The 18,612-nt window shown below is 45.2% G+C and overlaps 1 protein-coding gene across 1 annotated transcript in view; it reads right to left on the bottom strand.

Moving 5' to 3' along the window:
- Nucleotides 1–612: 612 nt before the first annotated feature.
- The window catches only part of SF1 (splicing factor 1), a 183,151-nt gene continuing 165,151 nt past the window's right edge, over nucleotides 613–18,612 (bottom strand). Inside the window, exons 10-12 of the mRNA XM_082269639.1 lie at nucleotides 1,337–1,520; nucleotides 1,098–1,265; nucleotides 613–989 (exon numbers count right to left, since the gene is read on the bottom strand). Of these exons, the coding sequence (XP_082125765.1) occupies nucleotides 667–989; nucleotides 1,098–1,265; nucleotides 1,337–1,520 (675 nt within the window). The 3' untranslated portion in view covers nucleotides 613–666. The remainder of the gene's footprint in view (nucleotides 990–1,097; nucleotides 1,266–1,336; nucleotides 1,521–18,612) is intronic.

Below are 18,612 nucleotides of genomic sequence, written 5' to 3'. Positions count from 1 at the left end.
ACCTCCATAGGAAGAAGGTAAGCTTCACTTAGCAGAGATAAAAGGACCATTACCTAAAGACACTAGCAAAAAAACTGAAATTGCGTGGGAGGGATTTATATAGGCAATGTCCCATGGGTTTTTTTTTTTTTTTCTCTTTGGTTAGTGTCCAACCACCTGGGGGTAGCTGCATATAACCCAGTTGTTATGATTAGAGAGCCTGTGTCCCATACTATTTAGATAATACAATTCATGAAAGGGTTTCCACAGAGATTTCGAACATAAGCTGACACACATGAAATTCCACTGGCAAGTAATAATAGTGTGCCTTATTGGACGTCTTGCTAACATCCCAAGTCAAAATAAAATGAAATTACATTTCTTAGAATCACAATAAGTCCTAAGACCAAACATAAGGATGCCATTATGTATAGTTTAGGAAAAAACCTCTAGATGTTTAAAAGATGCCCCAGTCCCAAATGCCAGCTAAGCATGTGATAAGTCCCACTTAAACAAGTCATAAAAGAAAAAAAAAAAGCAAAGGTTTGTAGTAAACTGAAGGGTAATTTGACAATTTTCTGTAGAGAAATCTTATCCTCTGTGGAAAAGATATGTTATGAAGAGAAAAAAAAAAAAAAAAAAAAAAAAAAAAGGTCTGCTTGGTCGAAAATTTAACAAGTGTCAAGCTTAATTTTGGGGAGGTGGTGGCGGAGGAGCAGGGGGCATAGAAAATGGAGGTATACCTGGAACACCCATACCCATCATTGTCACAAAGTTAGAAGGATCTATTGGAGGTGGAGGAGGAGGTGGTGGGGCATACAGTAGGCCAGATGTTCCTGGAGGTGGGGGAGGTGGAGGTGGTGGAGCACTAGGTGGAAGTGGAGGCTGAACACCTGGAGGAGGCGGCACCAAGGAAGAACTTGTCTGGATGCTTGTCCCCGTTGACCCAGTGGCTCCTCCCTGCTGTTGCCAAGGAGGAAGGGAGGCAGAGGCAGATGTGGCTTGTGAAGCTGAAATAAAAAACAAAATAAGAGAAAAGAAAGCAAAGTTCCTGGGTTGGCAAAGTTACACAGGCAGTGAAGAGACTTTAAGAAGCACACTTATTAGTTCATACTTACTTTGCTGCCAAGGAAGGGGTGCTGTTGGCTGTGGAGGAGCAGCTGTTGCTTGTTGCTGCCAAGGTGGCAAAGTGGGAGCTGATGGTGGTGGTGGTGGTGGTGCTGGCCCAGTAGGTGGTGGAGGTGGAGGTGGTGGCATTAGACCCATGGGGTGAGTGTGTAAGAGGCCTGCAATTAGAAAAATTAATGTAATGCCGATAATATCAAATCTAAAATGTTTCAACTATCCAAAATCTTACCCATGTGATGGTGACCAGGTGGATGGGCTCCAGGATGTGGCTGCATCCAGTGAGGATGAGGAGCAGTGGGATTATGCTGGATGGGTGGGCCATTTCCTGCACCTCCCATAGGGGCAGGGAAAGAGTGATGAGCACCATGCAAAGCTGGAAACGGCCTATCGGTGGTCATCCAGGGGGGGCGGCTCTGTGTTAGGAAACACAAAGAAAAACAAAACAACTCCATAAATAAATAAAATTTACCCAAAACTAACGTTCTCTTAAAGCAATATTAAAGTGAGAGTTAAAAAAAATAAATAAATAAGTTACACTTACCTGCTCTGCGCAGTGGTTTTGCACAGAGCAGCCTCAATCTTCCTCTTCTCTGGTTTCCTACTGGAACCCCTGATTCTTCTCACTAGATTCCGGAACCCACGGCAAAGCATGCATTTTTAACGCAGTTTGCCATGCGTTTGGAAACACACAAATGTAAAAAGGAGACTCATTGTTCTTGTGTAAACACATCAACTGCACTTTCAGGCCCCATTCACCACCAGCGTATTGGGAGCGCACGTTTTTGGCAAATTTTTCCCATGACACGTGTAGGGCAGTTCGTTGATTTCAATGGGCTGTGCTACACATAGCAAAATTGCTCATGAGACATTTACTTTACTGTGCATTTTGCTGCCTTGTGTGTTCTTTTTTCACATGTCAAAATGAGTTTGCTTCGACAATAAATGGCACCAAATGTGCAACTAGTTAATTGTAGGTGGATAAAAAAGGCCACACACTATAGAATCTGATTGTACAATCTCTGAAGGAGCTCCTTAGACATACCAAAACTATATAATAGGATGACACCACCCATCTAATCACTCTGGATCCAATCCGGCAATCCCTTGCACTACATAGTTGATGATAGATCTAAAGAAGTTTGTGCAATCAAATTGTATAGTGTGTGGTGAGTTTTAAGTACCCAGGATACACTTCTCCTGTTTTGAGTACTACAGCTCTGATCTATATAGGCGGTTATATCTGATCACTCAGCTCCTGCGCACACTACCAAATGAATAATCTATGCAAGATTAAAGTAAGGTAGAAAAAAAAAAATAGATGCCTGTAACTTTAGTGAGAATAGTGATCACAGCTTGCGTGGGAAAAAAAATTGATTTTTGACTTACCGTAAAATCCTTTTCCCTAAATTTGACAGAAATGACAGATGCAGCTCCATTTTCTACTTAACCATTGGGTTATGCTGCCCCCTACACTAAGCAGGAAAAAAAAAAATTTTTACCATGCCTATGGGGCAGTCCCTGAGAACATACACCCACTCACTCTGCTATAGGATTCAGTTTTGTTGCAAGCAGTGTCAGAAGAAAAAAAACTCCAAGCCACTCAGAAATAGAGGGGCGGATGCTGCTGTCAATGAACTTCAGAGAAAATGATTTTACGGTAGGTCAAAAATCGAGAATCTATCATTCATTGACAGACGCAGCTCCATATTCTTCTTAACCATTGGGACGTCCCAAAGCAGTATTTGCATGAGGGGTGGGGAAACAACGCAGAGAAAACGCAATTTCCAAAGATTAAACTTAGCCAACCAGGTAACATGGAGCTTAAGCAGGAACTGGAGCTCAACTAAGAAACATACGCCTTCAAAGATTTTTTTGTTTCCTTTTTAAAAGCAGCCTGTAAACCCTTGCAGCCAAAAAAAAGCATCCGAGGATGCCAACACATCTACTTGTAGAAATTTGTAAACTTGCACACAAGATGACCAAGTTGCTGCCTTGCAAGCTTGTATTACTGGCGCCTAAGGGCGAAAGCCCAAGAGGCCCTCAAGCACCCTAGTAGAATGCGCCTTCATAGGGAAAGGTGGAACCTGAACCTTAAGTGAATACGCCTGTACCACCCTCTGCCTGATTCATCTGGATATGGTCGCAGCAGACACAGCCGATCCCTTCCGATGTCCTTCTGCGAGGACAAAAAGTTTGACTTCCTGAAAGACTCTACAATTAGGGTTGACCTGGCGGTTTCTAAGCCCAAGCATCCCAATTGACTTGCATTCTTTGGATGTGGTTTGGGCCTGGTGAAGGCAGCACAATGTCTTTAATCAAAAGGAAATCAGAAACCACCTTAGGAAGAAACGACTGATTAGGTCAAAGTACCACATTATCTCTGTGGACCATCAGATAGGGTGAACGGTAGGATAGCGCACCGCCAATTCAGAGATAGCCACCAAAAAGGCTACCTTCTGTGACTGTGTAAGCAGAGGAATCTCCCTAATTATTTCAAAGGGAGGTATTTGAATAATAGACAGTACCAAGTTAAGGTCCCACGGAGGTAATGGGGAAAGCATTGGAGGAGCTATACGGCGAACTCCTCGAATAAAAGTGTGAATCAAGAAATCCGTAGCTAAATAGCATTGGAAAAACAACGTCAAACCAGACACCTAGCCCTCTTTGGAGAAAAGCCAAAATCCTGGCCCCTGAAAAGCATGGATGCACCTTAAGCGATTAACACCATGAGATGTACGATTTAAGCATATGATAAATCTTCCTGGAGGTAGATTTTCTAGCCTTCAACAGCGTAGTTATCACTGAGTCAAAAAGACCCCTATGCTTCAATGCCTGGCTTTCAACAGCCACGCCATTAAAGCCAGCAACTGTAAAGCAGGATGGAAGATACGGCCCTTGAGACAGCAGATCTTCCCTGAGAGGAAGTCTCCAAGGAGCATCGGCGAACAACCTTACTAGATCTGTGTACCAAGACCGGCGAGGCCAGTCTGGGGCCACCAGAATGACCGGAATACCATCCCATCCACCTCTATCCTGTGCAGAAGCCTCGGCAGAAGTTTCAGTGGAGGAAATGCATAGATCATAGGCCCATTTGTCCTGAATGAAGGCGGTCTGTTCCTGGTTCTGGACAGAAAACGAAGATGTCCCCCCACCCCAGATACAGGTTAGGGCGTCCCTTCATGCAGACGGAGATTTGTCTGCAGATCTGGAGGGTCCTGTTCTCGGCTTACTCGACCACGTCTTCTTGGAACCCCCAGATGACCTAAATGGCTTAGGTCCTTTCTCCTGCGTGCCGGAGGCACGAAGTGGCTACCTGTGTGGTGAAGAATAAGGGCCCCGTCTATTATGCGGTGATTTGCCCTAGCGGATAGAAAAAGAAGAGTACATAGCCCCTTAGAAAAGGGAGGAGGTGGCCCGCCGTGACACAGACGCACAGGCAGAGTACCCCCCACACAACAATGCCCCCATTGAGGGCCCCCAGTTCAAGGGGGGCGCCAAGCAGTCCATATGTCCACCCCCCTAAAGGAAGGGGGGGGGCGCCCATCCGCTGCTCTATCACCCCAGTCAGCGTCTCAAACAGCCTGGTCAACAGCTCAGTCACCTTTGCCAGCAGCTCGGTAACCAAGCTGCAAGTAGGCCGCAAAGCCACGGCCTAAATTTGAGGCCCGATTCGGTCCCCAGTCCGCTCTGTTAGCTTGATCAGCAGCTCAGACAGCCTGGTCAGTCGCTTGGACAGCCAGCTCCATCAGCTACAAGTATTTTTACATTTTTTGCCTGATCCGGCCGCCTGAAGTGATCCGTCGGCATCCGCGCAGCTTGATCAAGCCTCGGTCAGCTTGGTAAGGCACTCGGACAGTTTGGTCAGGTACCCGAACAGCCGCAAGTAGGCTGCGGCCTCAATTTCCAGCCCGAGCCAGCCGTGTACAATACAGTTCGCTTAGCATGGTCAGTTACCCGGACAGCCGTGAGTAGGCCGCTGGCTAAATTTTTTGCCTAAAGGACCACTGCGACTGTTAGGACTGGGGGAGAATAGAAAGGTACCCGGGGGTCTGACCATCTGAAGGAGAGGCCCACGTCCACCCCGAGGTGGCTAAAATATAAAATTAACAAAAGGTTCCCTTTCAAATAAAAAACATGCTAAGACCGAAGTCCCAGCAAGGAACTAGGTCTTACTCCTAAACTAGACAGAAAAACTGGATCCTATAGCAGTGTGAGTGGGTGTATGCACTCAGGGACTGCCCCATAGGCAAGGTAAAGTTTTTTCCTGCCTAGTGTCTCCTATGCTCCTCCTGTAGGGGGCAGCATAACCCAATGGTTAAGAAGAATATGGAGCTGCATCTGTCAATGGATAGAGAAACATGCACCTTCAAAGGTTGGTGGGAGGAAAAGCCTGGAGTAGCAGGGCACATTTAGGATGTGTTAATGAGTTCAGCTGAACGCCTTCCTGTATCTTAACAGACTTTACATCCTAAGACCCATCCAGGAAGTAATGAAGTTTTAACTGGTTTCTGACCACCCGCCACAGATTAAATTGCGGCAGCCTAGCTCTCCTCTCCTGCGCAAACTGACGTAGCGCAAACTGACGTAGCGCAAACTGACGTAGCGCAAACTGACATAGCGCAAACTGACATAGCGCAAACTGACATAGCGCAAACTGACATAGCGCAAACTGACATAGCGCAAACTGACGTAGCGCAAACTGACGTAGCGCAAACTGACGTAGCGCAAACTGACGTAGCGCAAACTGACGTAGCGCAAACTGACGTAGCGCAAACTGACGTAGCGCAAACTGACGTAGCGCAAACTGACGTAGCGCAAACTGACGTAGCGCAAACTGACGTAGCGCAAACTGACGTAGCGCAAACTGACGTAGCGCAAACTGACGTAGCGCAAACTGACGTAGCGCAAACTGACGTAGCGCAAACTGACGTAGCGCAAACTGACGTAGCGCAAACTGACGTAGCGCAAACTGACGTAGCGCAAACTGACGTAGCGCAAACTGACGTAGCGCAAACTGACGTAGCGCAAACTGACGTAGCGCAAACTGACGTAGCGCAAACTGACGTAGCGCAAACTGACGTAGCGCAAACTGACGTAGCCTTACATAGGTCGCGCGCGGGGCTCATGGGCATGCGAGAGTGATGTGCCCCTGTGATGGTCTGATTCGGTTCAGAACCGATCAATCATCAGATCCAGGCCAATGATTTTTGGCTTGGACTTGGTGATCGGTCCTGACCAATGGCAGACCATCCTGTGCCTGTGTTTTGTAAACACAGGCAATGATGCTCTCTTCCCTCGAGGAGCCCTTTTCGGTTCCAGCTTGAGAGAAGAAAGCATCTAACAATGAGTACACAATCAATACACTGACACCAGTAGACATAGGCACACATTTAACCCCTTGATCACCCCCGTTAACCCTTTCACTCTGTCATAGTGCACACTATATACAGCATATAGAGTTTTTACGGTTTACTGTATAGTGTCACTTGTGTCTTCAGTTAGTGTTAGAGACCGTTAGTTTCTGTCCCAAATAGGTTTAGGGTACCTGCCATCCCCGCCCCAATAAAGATTTAACAGTCTGATCACCCCCAGTTAACCCCTTCATTGCCCTGTCAGTGTGTCACTTTTATAGTGTACAGATCTTTTTTCTGATCACTACATTAGTGTCACAGTTGACATCAGTTAGCATTATCGCTAGTTAGCATCAAATTTAGGACAGCGTCAGATCCCCGCCACATATTGAGTAATATAATTTAACCCTTGATTGCCAGTGACACATACACACACTAAAAACCTTCATTACTAGTATAGTGTCTGAACGGATCAATATCTTTGATCTGATCAGAACTATACTAGTGTCCCCCAGTTCAGTGTTCCCAAAACGCAGCGTTAACAGGATCGGCCATGACACTTGTCAGCATCTGCTTTTAGCTCATCTGCCCATCCCAAAAATGCAGTAATTAACAGATTACTGTCATTTCCAATACAAACCACACAAAACCGAATCGTTAAGAGTCTGGCCTGATCTCTGCTAGCACTAGCAGTTTTTTTTTCAGTAGCGATTCAAATAGTCCAACAACCAGGTGCTTTTTTACCTGTGAGTCACACTAGGTACCTCTAAATTTATTGGACAAAATGTGTCAAACGAAAGGTACACTAGTGAAGAGGCCTACAGGATACTGAGCATGACAGATGAGAGCGATGGGGAAGCCTCACTGTCAGAATCAGGCTCAGGATACGAACCTGTAGAGAGCAGCGGCACCCTGACAGATAGCCCTGACAGAGTAGTGGTCCCTACTAAGGTCAGGCGTACCCGACCCCGTTCTTCTGTTGCTGAGGTGCAGCATTCGCAGGGTTCTCTTATGTAGCAGAGTGCCAGTAATAGTGCCACTCAACCCTCAGGTGAACTGGAAAGCACCAGCGTAGTACATCCTGGTCATAGTCAAACCAGCACTGCAGTAACACTTGGTGACATGGCAAGTCCCAAAAGTGCAGTTCAAGCTGGTGCAAAGGTAGCACAAGTAGTGTCCCACAGCAACCAAGAATTCGAAGACAGGCCTGTAGAGCCCATGGTGTCCTTCTGACGCGCTGGCAAATCCTATTTGGGAGCCCACCACTTCTCCAGCGCCCGTACTTCCCCCATTCACTGTGCAACCCGGAATTCAGGTGGAAACAGCCAATTTTACTTCCCTTGACTTTTAGGAGCTGTTTTTCACAGAAGATCTGTACAGATCTTCTGTGGACCAAAGCAATTTATACGATGATCAAGTATTCACCACAAATCCAAATTTGTCCCTTGCCAGAGAATTTGCATGGCAACTTATCACTGTTTCCAAATCTAAAACCTTTCTGGGCCTATCTCTCCTCATGGGCATTACTAAAAAGAGTGAATTGCGGTCATATTGGTTCACTGACCCAATTCACCATATGCCAGTGTTCTCTGCTGCCACGGCCAGGACGAGATACGTGCAAATCCTGCAGGTTCATATACTTCAGTGACAATGAACTATGTCGTCTTCGGGGTGACCCTGGATATGAGCGGCTCCACAAAATTCGGCCCTTCGTAAACCACTTCAACTAGAAGTTTGCAGCCTTGTATACGCCCCAACGAGGTGTGCGCGTTGATGAGTCCCACTCCCTGATTAAGTTTTCTGGCCGCCTTGCTTTCAAACAGTTTATCCCCAGCAAGCATGCCAGATACAGGGTCAAGACGTATAAGCTCTGTGACAGGGCAACAGGATATACATGTAGTTTTCGGGTTTACGAGGGCAAAAATAGCAATGTGGAGCCCCCCCCCCAACTGCCCAGACCACATGGGGAGCAGCCACAAGGTTGTTTGGGACTTGGTGTCACCCTTATTCGGAAAAGGGTACCATTTATACGTGGACAACTTCTATACAAGCGTGCCGCTTTAGTCACCTTTCTGAATTTGCAATTAGCGCATGTGGCACCGTGCGACCTAATCACCGGGGCTTCCCCCAACAGCTTGTAGATACCTGACTTAGAAGGGGGGACAGCCTGCTTGAAGTCTAACAGATTGCTTGCAGTGAAGTGGAGGGACACAGAATGTTTTCGTTCTGTCCTCCATTCACGCAGATACAACAGTCCAAACTCCAACTGTGACTGGTGTTGCTGGGAAGCCCCTCTGTGTCCACGAATACATCCTCAAAATGGGAGGGGTGAACTTCAATAACCAGATGATGGCGCCGTACTTAATTGCCCGTAAGGCCAGACGCTGGTACAAAAAAGTGTCTGTATACTTATTTCAATTGGCTCTGAACGCTTATCTGATATACAAAGCGTCAGGGCGAAGAGGATCCTTCCTAAAATTCCAGGAAGAGAGCACAGTCTTTCTGTATCCAGGAGGTGCTGTGGCCCAAATTCACAATCCAGATGCAGTGAGCCAGCTGCATGAGAGGCACTTTCCGAATGTCCTCCCGAGTACCTCTACCCAAAGACACCCACAAAGATGATGTCTTGTCTGTCGAAAACGTGGATATAGGCGTGACACCCACTATTTTTGTCTCTCCTGTCCTAGCCAACCTAGTCTCCGCATCGATGTTCGATGGTGATCGCATTTTGAGAGACCCTAACCTGTAACGTTTTAAAGTTACATAAAAAAAAAGTGTAAAAAAAGGCCAAAAATAGTTGTCGTTTATTGCGTTAATTTTCAGTTCTTAATCCACTTTACTTTTACTGTACTTTATAATATATTGCGTTCTACTGTAATGTTTTATTGTTACTGTTTTTCATTGTTAACCCATTTTTTGCTTTTCAGTTACCACCATTCTTAGCTATTATAATGTAATGTTTTATTGTTAAACCATTGTTTGCCTTGCAGGTACACCCATGAGCTACTGCACTAACATTCTGACAGCAACAGCATTTGCTCTCAGCATATATGATACAAGAGAAATGGCCGCACACCAGGCAATAGCTCATGATGAAAGGCTTTATTTAACAAGGATGAAAGGCTTTATTGAACAAGGATGCAAGGTACAGCAAAATGGATGGTATGTTTCACACGACTCACAGCGTGCTTGTTCACTTGTGAAACATGTCTACCATCCATTTTGCTGTACCTTGCATCCTTGTTCAATAAAGCCTTTCATCGTCAGCTATTGTCTGGTGTGCGACCATTTCTCTTGTATCCTGTCTGCGGTGGCGATCTGAGGTCCTACACCCAAGGCTGGCTGTGAAGTTCAAAACTGCCTGAGTGGTGTACATCTTTCTCTGTCTCACCATATATGGAAATCTAGGATGGCAGCGCTGTAGGTGATTTCACCACCGCATTTATATATATATATATATATATATATATATATATATATATATATATATATATATATATATATATATATATATATATATATATATATAAAAAAAAAAGAGCATATATGGCAAAGAATAGGGGTTGGGGGTGGACACAGAGGGAGCATCTCCCATATGCTTCACCATATATTTAACACTTTTCTTGGCAAAGATTTCTTCATCTACGTCGGTCAATGCGAATTGAGGAATCTGCCATGTTTTTTTTTCCTTCAGCCCATGGGCTGCATGAAAAAAAAAAAAAAAAAAAAGAAGAAAAGATCATTGCATGTATGGCAATCATTAGAAGTGGGTGGATGTTGGGAGGTCTAATGGTGGGCATACCACACATTTTCTGGCAGAGATTTCTTCATCCATATCGATCGATCTGACTGGAGGAATCGGTTAGGTTTACTTTTTTCGTTCAGCCCATAGGCTGCATGAAAAAAAAAAAGAACCCTACAATATATGTCCAACAAGGACAAGATACATATTGGTACATTGCTGGACTTTGAGTGGTCATACCAGGATGATGCCTGCAGATTTAGGCATCTTGATATCTGGATTTTACAGCCAGCGGTCGGCTTACATGTAAAAGCAATCCAAGCGGACAATTAGCTGCTGGACTGCTTTTACAAGGAGACTGGACTCTCTCCCCACCCCCGCCTTCCACGGTTTTCTCGGGCTTTCCTGTCCCATCGGGTAGCCCGAGACTGCAGCCGGTGGTTCTGTCAGCTGACCATAGAGCTGATTGGAGACGAAAAAGGATCCAATCATCTCTATGGCCGAAGAAACCGGAAGCTACGAGCATTTCATGACACAGATATAAACAGCACCATTGGGAAAGCATCTCATCACCCCAATCTTGGTGTGGACAGATGCTTTAAGGGCAGAGGAGAAATCTAGAGTCTAATAGACTCCAATTAAAAAAAAAAAAAAAAGTACTTTTTAACAAAGATTGCTATCATAGGGGATATCTAAAATTCCCTGTGATAATAAAAATGAAAAAAGAAAGGGAAGGTGTCAAAAAAATAAATAAATTAAAAAAATTCAACCACCCCTGTTCCTGTATTTGTGCACAAAGGCGCACGCAATCGTCGGTCTAGTGTCAAACAGTAATTGCAGCATGCAACGAATGTCAGGTCGAGGGCAGTAATTCCTGCAGTAGACCTCCTCCTAGCCTAAAGTGGTAACCTGTAAAGGCTTTTAAAAATGTACGTAGTTTCTTGCCACTGCACGGGCGTGCGCAATTTTAAAGCATGTCATGTTTGGTATCTATGTACTCGGCAAAAGATCATCTTTTAAATTTTACCATACAATTTGTAAATATATAGGGTATTTGTGAATTAAATTTAAAAAAGGTTTTTTTTTTCCCCTTGCAAAAATTGTGTTTGGAAAATCTCTGCGCAAATATCCTGTGACAAAAAACATTGCAACACCCACCATTTAGTTCTGTAGGATCTCGGCTTTTAAAAAAAAATTTATACGTCTGGGGGCTTCAAAGTTTTTTTTTCATGTAAACAAAAAGTCACAGAAAAGGCTTGGTCTTCAAGTGGTTAGAAGATTGGGTGATGTGTAGCATAAGCTTCCAAATTGCAGGGTGTCAGGCACCGAAAAAACAGCCAGTGCATCCACCAGCACCTGTCTCGGCAGGGGAGGCAGAAATGTCATCCTCATCATCCGAAGAGACAGGGGGCGAGGTAACAGATCCGGCAGGGAGACCCATGTCTGTGGCGGCTGAGCCAGACCCTGAGACATCAGATGAGGCAGGGGTAGGCGGAGAAACGTTTCAGCGCACCTACCACCTCCACCCGGGCCCAAATGCTTCCCGAACTGCCGAAAAGGCATTGACGGACAGTGGAGATCCAGTAGGCCCTGCGGCCTCCGCGAGGGGGTCAGGTGGGAACAAATGGCCTGCAGGGTCCATACTGAACCTGAGGTACTCGCCAGTAAATTAAAAAAAAGACAAAAATTACTTTAAAAAAAAAAAAGCAGGCTCCACAGCGCCCCCTGGAGGTCAGGCGTGTGCTAACGGACCCCACAGAGAGGGAGAGACCACCCTCATGAATCACTGTCCTCCAAGCACTCCCAACGGCCTCCATAGCAAAAAATCGACCGCAAAATGGCTGAAAATGGGTGTACCAAGATGGCCGCCATTATAGAAGCAGACAGAGGCTACAACAAAATGGCAGCCCCGTGCGCGAATAAGGACCCACAGGGGGACCCACCAAAAACCCATCCACAGCAGAAAACCCCACCAAGGCCGCCTCCTACAAGATTTGTCGAGCGCTGCGGACGGCGCACTCCCCCGGCCCCCCATGCGGCCTGCACACTAGGCCCCAGCCTCAGGTAGGCCCAAACAGTCCCCCACGTGGGAGGGGGGGAGTGGTGGAGAGGAGGGGGGGGTCACAACAGGACAGAGGGAAACCCAGGAGTGTGAGGGTCCGACCATCCCAGGTAGAGGGCCCACGTCCACCCCAAAATCCGCCAGGGAAGGAAGAGGGGTGGAACATTTACTCACCATACCGGGAATACAGACAGGTGCCATCTCTTGACAGGACCCCAAGCCACCGAAGTAGGGGGGCTGTCGGCCAAATAGGAACGCTGCGACATAAGCCTAGACCCTGTCGTGTGCGTTCTGGCGAGACATTTAACTTGTGGGGCAAGTCCCCGTCCAGTGGGACTATGTCGTGGCTGACCCAGTGAGGAGCTACAGTCTGCACGCGCTCGCTGGCCAGACTGGGGTGACTACTGGATATGGGGTTCCAGTCTGTCGCCCAGTCCGGCATAATTGCTTGAAGATCTTACAGGAAAAAAGTTCTGGAGAAAGAAAGGCTAGCTAAAACAAAACTACATAAAAAAAAAATACTTTATATGCCAGGACCAGGATCCCAGCAAGTAACTACGTCCTTACTTCTGACTAGGCAGATTAAAACTGACATCTTAAGCAGGAAGAGAAAAGGGTGTACCCGCCGGGACTGCCCATAGGCATAGCCAGAACTTTTTTCTGCCTATTGTCCTACTCCTGTAGGGGGCAGTATTACCCTACTGATATGAATCAAAGAGAACTGCGTCCGTCAATGAACGATAAAAAAAAAGAAAAGAAAGTGTTTCTCTATTTCAAATTTCAAAACTTTGTGAAAAAAAGGGAGATCTGCAAAACACTCTAAACACCCTAAGCTATTTGCTGAGAGGCATGTTCTTTCGGAAAATTGTTAATTTGGGAGGATTCTGTGCTGTCTTGGCATTTCATGGCCTCCGAAACTGATGGGTAGTGAAGAGCGAAATCAACAATTTACACCCTTAGAAAGCCTGAAGGCAGCGATTGGTTTTCGGGGTCCTTTAGGCACTAGACTGCCAAGTCTCACACATGGGGTACCCCCATACTAAGGAGAAGCAGCGGAATGTATTTTGGGGTGTAATTCCATATATACCCATGGTATGCGTGAGCAATATATTGTTTAAATTACAACTTTCTGTAAAAAAAAAAAAATTTCTGTGACAAAAAAATTGAATATTCATGGGCTCAACATGCCTCTCAGGAAATTCCTTGGGATGTGTACTTTCTAAAAAGGGGTAAATTTTGGGGGGGGGGGGGTTGGGTGTACTGCCCTGCCATTTTAGCACTTCAAGAAATGAGATAGGCAGTCAAAGTAAAAGCTGCTTAAATTCCAGTATATACACCATAGTATGTAGAAGCTGCAACTTTTGCGCAGGCGAATAAAAATACGCTTATTGAGTTTTTTTAATCAAAGATATATAGCTGAATACATTTTGGCCTAAATGTACAACAAAAATTGAGTTTATTGAATATTGTTTAAACAAAAAAAAAATAGAAAAAAGGTAATTTTTTCCCTCAAACTTTTTGCTCCTTGATTATATCGCAAAAAAATAAAAACTGCAGAGGTGATCAAATACCACCAAAAGAAAGCTCTATTTGTAGGGGGAAAAAAGGATGTAAATTTTCCTTTGGGTAAAGCATTGCATGACCGTTCAGTTAAAAGTCAAGCAGTGTAAATTGCAAAAAATGTCCTGGTCATTGAGGGGGCAAATTGTTCCGGTCCAGAAGTGGTTAACCGCTTGCCGACCGCTGCACGACTATTAACTGCGGTGGTCAGCCCCTCGCAGGCAAAGCGACGTAGGGCTATGTCGCTAGCCTGTGAGGCTCCAGGGAGCGAGCGCGCGCCGCCAGAGGCACGCTCCCGCTCGGTCACAGAACCCCCGATGTCCGCCGGGCACTCGCGATTGTCCGTTACACCAGAAGAAAGGCAGGCGGCTAATGTAAACAAAGCCGCCTGTCATTCTTCCCTGTGTAAGAATGGAGATCATACGGTTCTGCTATGTAGGACCAGTAGCCACATCCAATCACAGTTAGAATCACGCCCCTAGGGACACACTTAACCCCTCATTCTAAAAAAAAAAAAAAAAAAATTAACCTTCACTGCCAGTGTGATTTTAACAGTAACAATGCATATGTATAGCACTGATTACTGTAGTAATGTCACTGGTAACCTCAAGTGTCAAAAATGTCAGTCAAGGGTCCGATCTGTCCGCCGCAATGTCGCAGTCCGGCAAAAAAAAAAAAAAAAATTGCAGATCGCCGCCATTACTCGTTAAAAAAAAACAAAACAACAAAAATGACAAAAATCTTTCCCTTCGTTAGTAAACGCAATAACTTTTGCGCATACCAATCAAAATACGCTTTTTGCTATTTTTTTTACCAAACATATGTAGCATAAAACTAATTGGCCTAAAATGTTAAAAAATTTAGATTTTTACTTTTTTTGGGGGGGAATTTCATATAAAAAAATGTGAAAAATAGTTATTTTTGCAAAATTGACGCTATTTTTTTGTTTAGAACGCATGATCAAAAAAAAAAAAAAAAAAAAAAAAAAAAATCGCACAGGTGATCAACCACCACCAAAAGAAATCTCTTTGTGGGAAAAAAAGGAAGTCAAATTTGTTTAGGTACAGCGTCGCACGACCACGCAATTGTCCGTTAAAGTCACACAGTGCCGAATCGCAAAACAGGCCCTGGTCAGGAAGGGGGTAAAATATTCCGGGGCTTAAGTGGTTAAACAAGCTGGACACCAAAGTATGTGGTGCAGGATTAATAGAAAGCGTTTTTATTTCTAATACATTAATGCTATATTGAAACATAGGGGAGCTGGAATTCAGGAGAAAATAAAAAAAAAAAATTTAATTTTGTAAGAACTTACCATAATATCCTTTTCTCTGAAGTCCAATGAAAGAAGCAGTCCTTATGCTTCTTAGACCATTGGATTATGCTGCCCCCTACTGGAGTACTATTAGGCAGGAAAGAAAAAAAAAAAAAAAAGTTTACCACACCTACGGGGGGCTATCCCTATAGGCATAACCCCACACACCCTGCTCCAGCATACCAGTTTCGTTGCAAGCAGTGATCAGGCACAAGCCATCCCCATATCAGAGGGGCGGGTGCTGCGTCTGTCAATGGACTTCAGAGAAAAGGATTTTACGGTAAGTTCTTACAAAAATCTTGTTTTCTCTATCGTCTATTGACAGACACAGCCTTATGCTTCTTAGACCATCGGGACCTCCCATAGCAGTGTAGGCTTGAGGGGTAGGAAAAATGCAAACCAAATAGTCAACATAAACTCCAAAAGCTAAATGTAGCCAACTGGGTAACTTGAAGCTCAACCAGGAACAACAGGAGCTTACCCATGAAAGCAAAATCCTCCTAAAGAGAAACAAGTCTCTTTAAATAGTAGCCTGCAAAACCTTGCAGCCAAAGGATGCATCCGAAGATGCCAACAACCTTGTAGAATTTTGTGGACAGAGGACCAAGTCGCCGCCTTACAAACTTGCACTACTGAGGCCTGATGGCGAAAAGCCCAAGAGGCACTCAGCGCTCTAGTAGAATGTGCCTTCACAGGGAAAGGAGGAACCTGACCCTTTAACAAGCCTGAACCACCATTCTGCCTTATCCATCTGAATCTAGTTGCAGCAGACGCAGCCATACCTTTAAGAGATCCCTCATTAAGGACAAAAAAAAAAAGTATCTGATTTCCTAAAAAGACTCAGTGACCGTCAGGTAAACCCTGATCGCCCGTACCACATCCAGAGAGTGCAAAGCAATTTCCTTGGGATGCTTAGGATTAGGACAGAGAAAAACAATGTCTTCATTGAGATGAAAATCCAACACCACCTTAGGGAGACAAGACGGCTTAGGTTGGCGTACCACTTTATCTCTGTTGACCACCAAATAAGGCGGACAGGACAGGGCTGCCAACTCAGACGCTATGCGGGCAAAGTAATTACCACCAGAAAGACAACCTTCTTGGATAAAGTAAGCAGAGAAATTTCCCTAATGTTCTCAGGAGGCTTTTGAAGAACAGACAAAACCAGATTGAGATCACACAGGTAGGGGCAAAAGATTGAGGCAACAGGAAGCCAGGTGATGCACCCCTGATTAAAAGTGCAAATCAAAGCATTAGCAGCCAACGGACGTTGGAAGTAAATAGCCAAGGCCGACACCTGGCCCTTGATAGTGCCCAAAGCCAAGCGCTGCTCAAGCCTTTTTTGTAAAAAGGCCAAAACCCTAGCTATAGAAAACAAGCAAGGGTGCAGCTGTAGCGATTCACACCATAAAACGATACGTACAATGATAAATCTTCCTAAAAGTCGCTTTCCTAGCCTTCAACAGGGTAGGAATCACAGATTTAGAGAGACCTGTCTCTCTCAACACCTGGCCTTCAACATCCATACCAATAAAGCCAATGACCATAAAGCAGGGTGGAAGATCGGTCCCTGGGACAGCAGATTCTCCCTCAGAGGAAGTTTCCACAGGGGATCAGCGACCATTTTTTACTAGGCACTGACGAGGCCAGATTTTTGCCAAGACCGACGGGGCCAGCCTGGAGCCACCAGAATGACCAGAATTCCTTCCACCGCCACCCTGCGGAGAAGCTTTTCAAGAGTTTCATTGGAGGGAAGGCATAGGTAGTTTATCTTCTTACATAGTTACATAGTTACATAGTTAGTAAGGTTGAAAAAAGACATCAGTCCATCCAGTTCAACCTATGATGCGTGTGTGTCGGGAAGATATTGGAGAGTTTAATAAAAGACCACATAGATGAGTTCTTGCTGGAGAAAAAAAAACAGGATTTTTGACTTACCGTAAAATCCTTTTCTCTTAAGCTCATTGACAGACGCAGGACTGATATTTTGATATCCGTAGGGTTATACTGCCTCCTACAGGAGTAGGACACTAGGCAGGAAAAAAGTTCTGGCCACACCTATGGGCAATCCCAGGGGGTATATCCTCTCTCTCCCGGCTATAGCATGTCAGTTATGTAACAAAGCAGTGTCAGAGACTCATACCAACCCAAGTCAAAAATAGAGGGGCAGGTACTGCATCTGTTAATGAGCTTAAGAGAAAAGGATTTTACGGTAAGTCAAAAAAATTGATTTTTGTAAAATCTTACCGTAAAATCCTTTTCTCTTAAGCTCATTGACAGACAGTCCTCGTTGATTAATAACTCGGGTTATACTGCCCTCTACAGGAGTAGGACTAGACAGGAAAGAAAACATTCTGGCCACACCCTAGGGGCAGTCCCAGAGGGTATATCCTCTCACTTCCTGCTACAGCAAATCAGTTATGTCACAAAGCAGTGTTTAGAGAATTTAACCCAACTCCAAAACAGAGGGGCGGGTACTACGTCTGTCAATGAGCTTAAGAGAAAAGGATTTTACGGTAAGATTTTACAAAAATCCATTTTTCTCTGTCGCTCATTGACAGACGTAGTCCTCGTTGATTAATAACAACTCGGGACGTCCCAAAGCAGTACCACAAATGAGGGGTGGGATAACCGAAATCAAAATCCAGAAGGCCCAACCGGAGCCAACCAGAAGCATCAAGGACTTATCGAGCAAAAAGATGAGACCTAAGTGAAACACCCAACAAACCCTTGAGGTAGACCAACAGTCTCCTCAGATTGCGGCCTGCAGAACCTTGTGGCCAAAAGAGGCATCTGACGATGCCATCACATCAACTTAATAAAATGTTGTAAAGGTATGAACCGACGATCACGTCATCGCCTTGAAAACCTGGATCGCTGACGCCTGATGGCAGAAGACCCAGGAGACACTAGGATACCCGAGTAGAGTGCGCCTTAACAGGGAACGGAGGATTCCGACCCTTAATAGAATAAGCCTGTACCACAGTCTAACAGGTCCATCTAGATATGGTCGCGGCAGACACAGGCAACCCCCTTCAAGGGCTATCCGTGATCACAACAAGTGAGTCCGTCTTACGAAAACAAGTTCGTAGTAGTCAAGTGTATCCTTCTGAACCCCATCCAAGGATGCAAACTCCCAAGGATGGCTAGTCTTAGGACACGGGGAAGGTAACACAATATCTTTATTCAGATGAAAACTCTGAAAACCACTTTAGGAAGGAAGGATGGATTCGGAAGAAGAACCACCTTATCCCTATGAACCACCAGATATGGGGAACGACAAGATAATGCGGCCAGTTCTGACACCCTGCGTGCAGAAGTAATGGCCACCAAGAAGGCCACCTTCTGGGATAATGTAAGCAAGGGAATCTCCCTAATATCTTCAAAGAAGTTTCTGAAGAACCGACAACACTAAATTAAGATCCCAGGCGGTAAGGGTGCACGCACTGGCGGAGCCAGATGTCGCACCCCCTGGATG

This window comes from Pelophylax lessonae (assembly GCF_965119305.1).
Source record: "Pelophylax lessonae genome assembly, chromosome: 10".
NCBI lineage: Eukaryota > Metazoa > Chordata > Amphibia > Anura > Ranidae > Pelophylax > Pelophylax lessonae.
The sequence above is the reverse complement of the archived record's forward strand: the minus strand, read 5'-3'. Positions and strand labels throughout refer to the sequence as shown.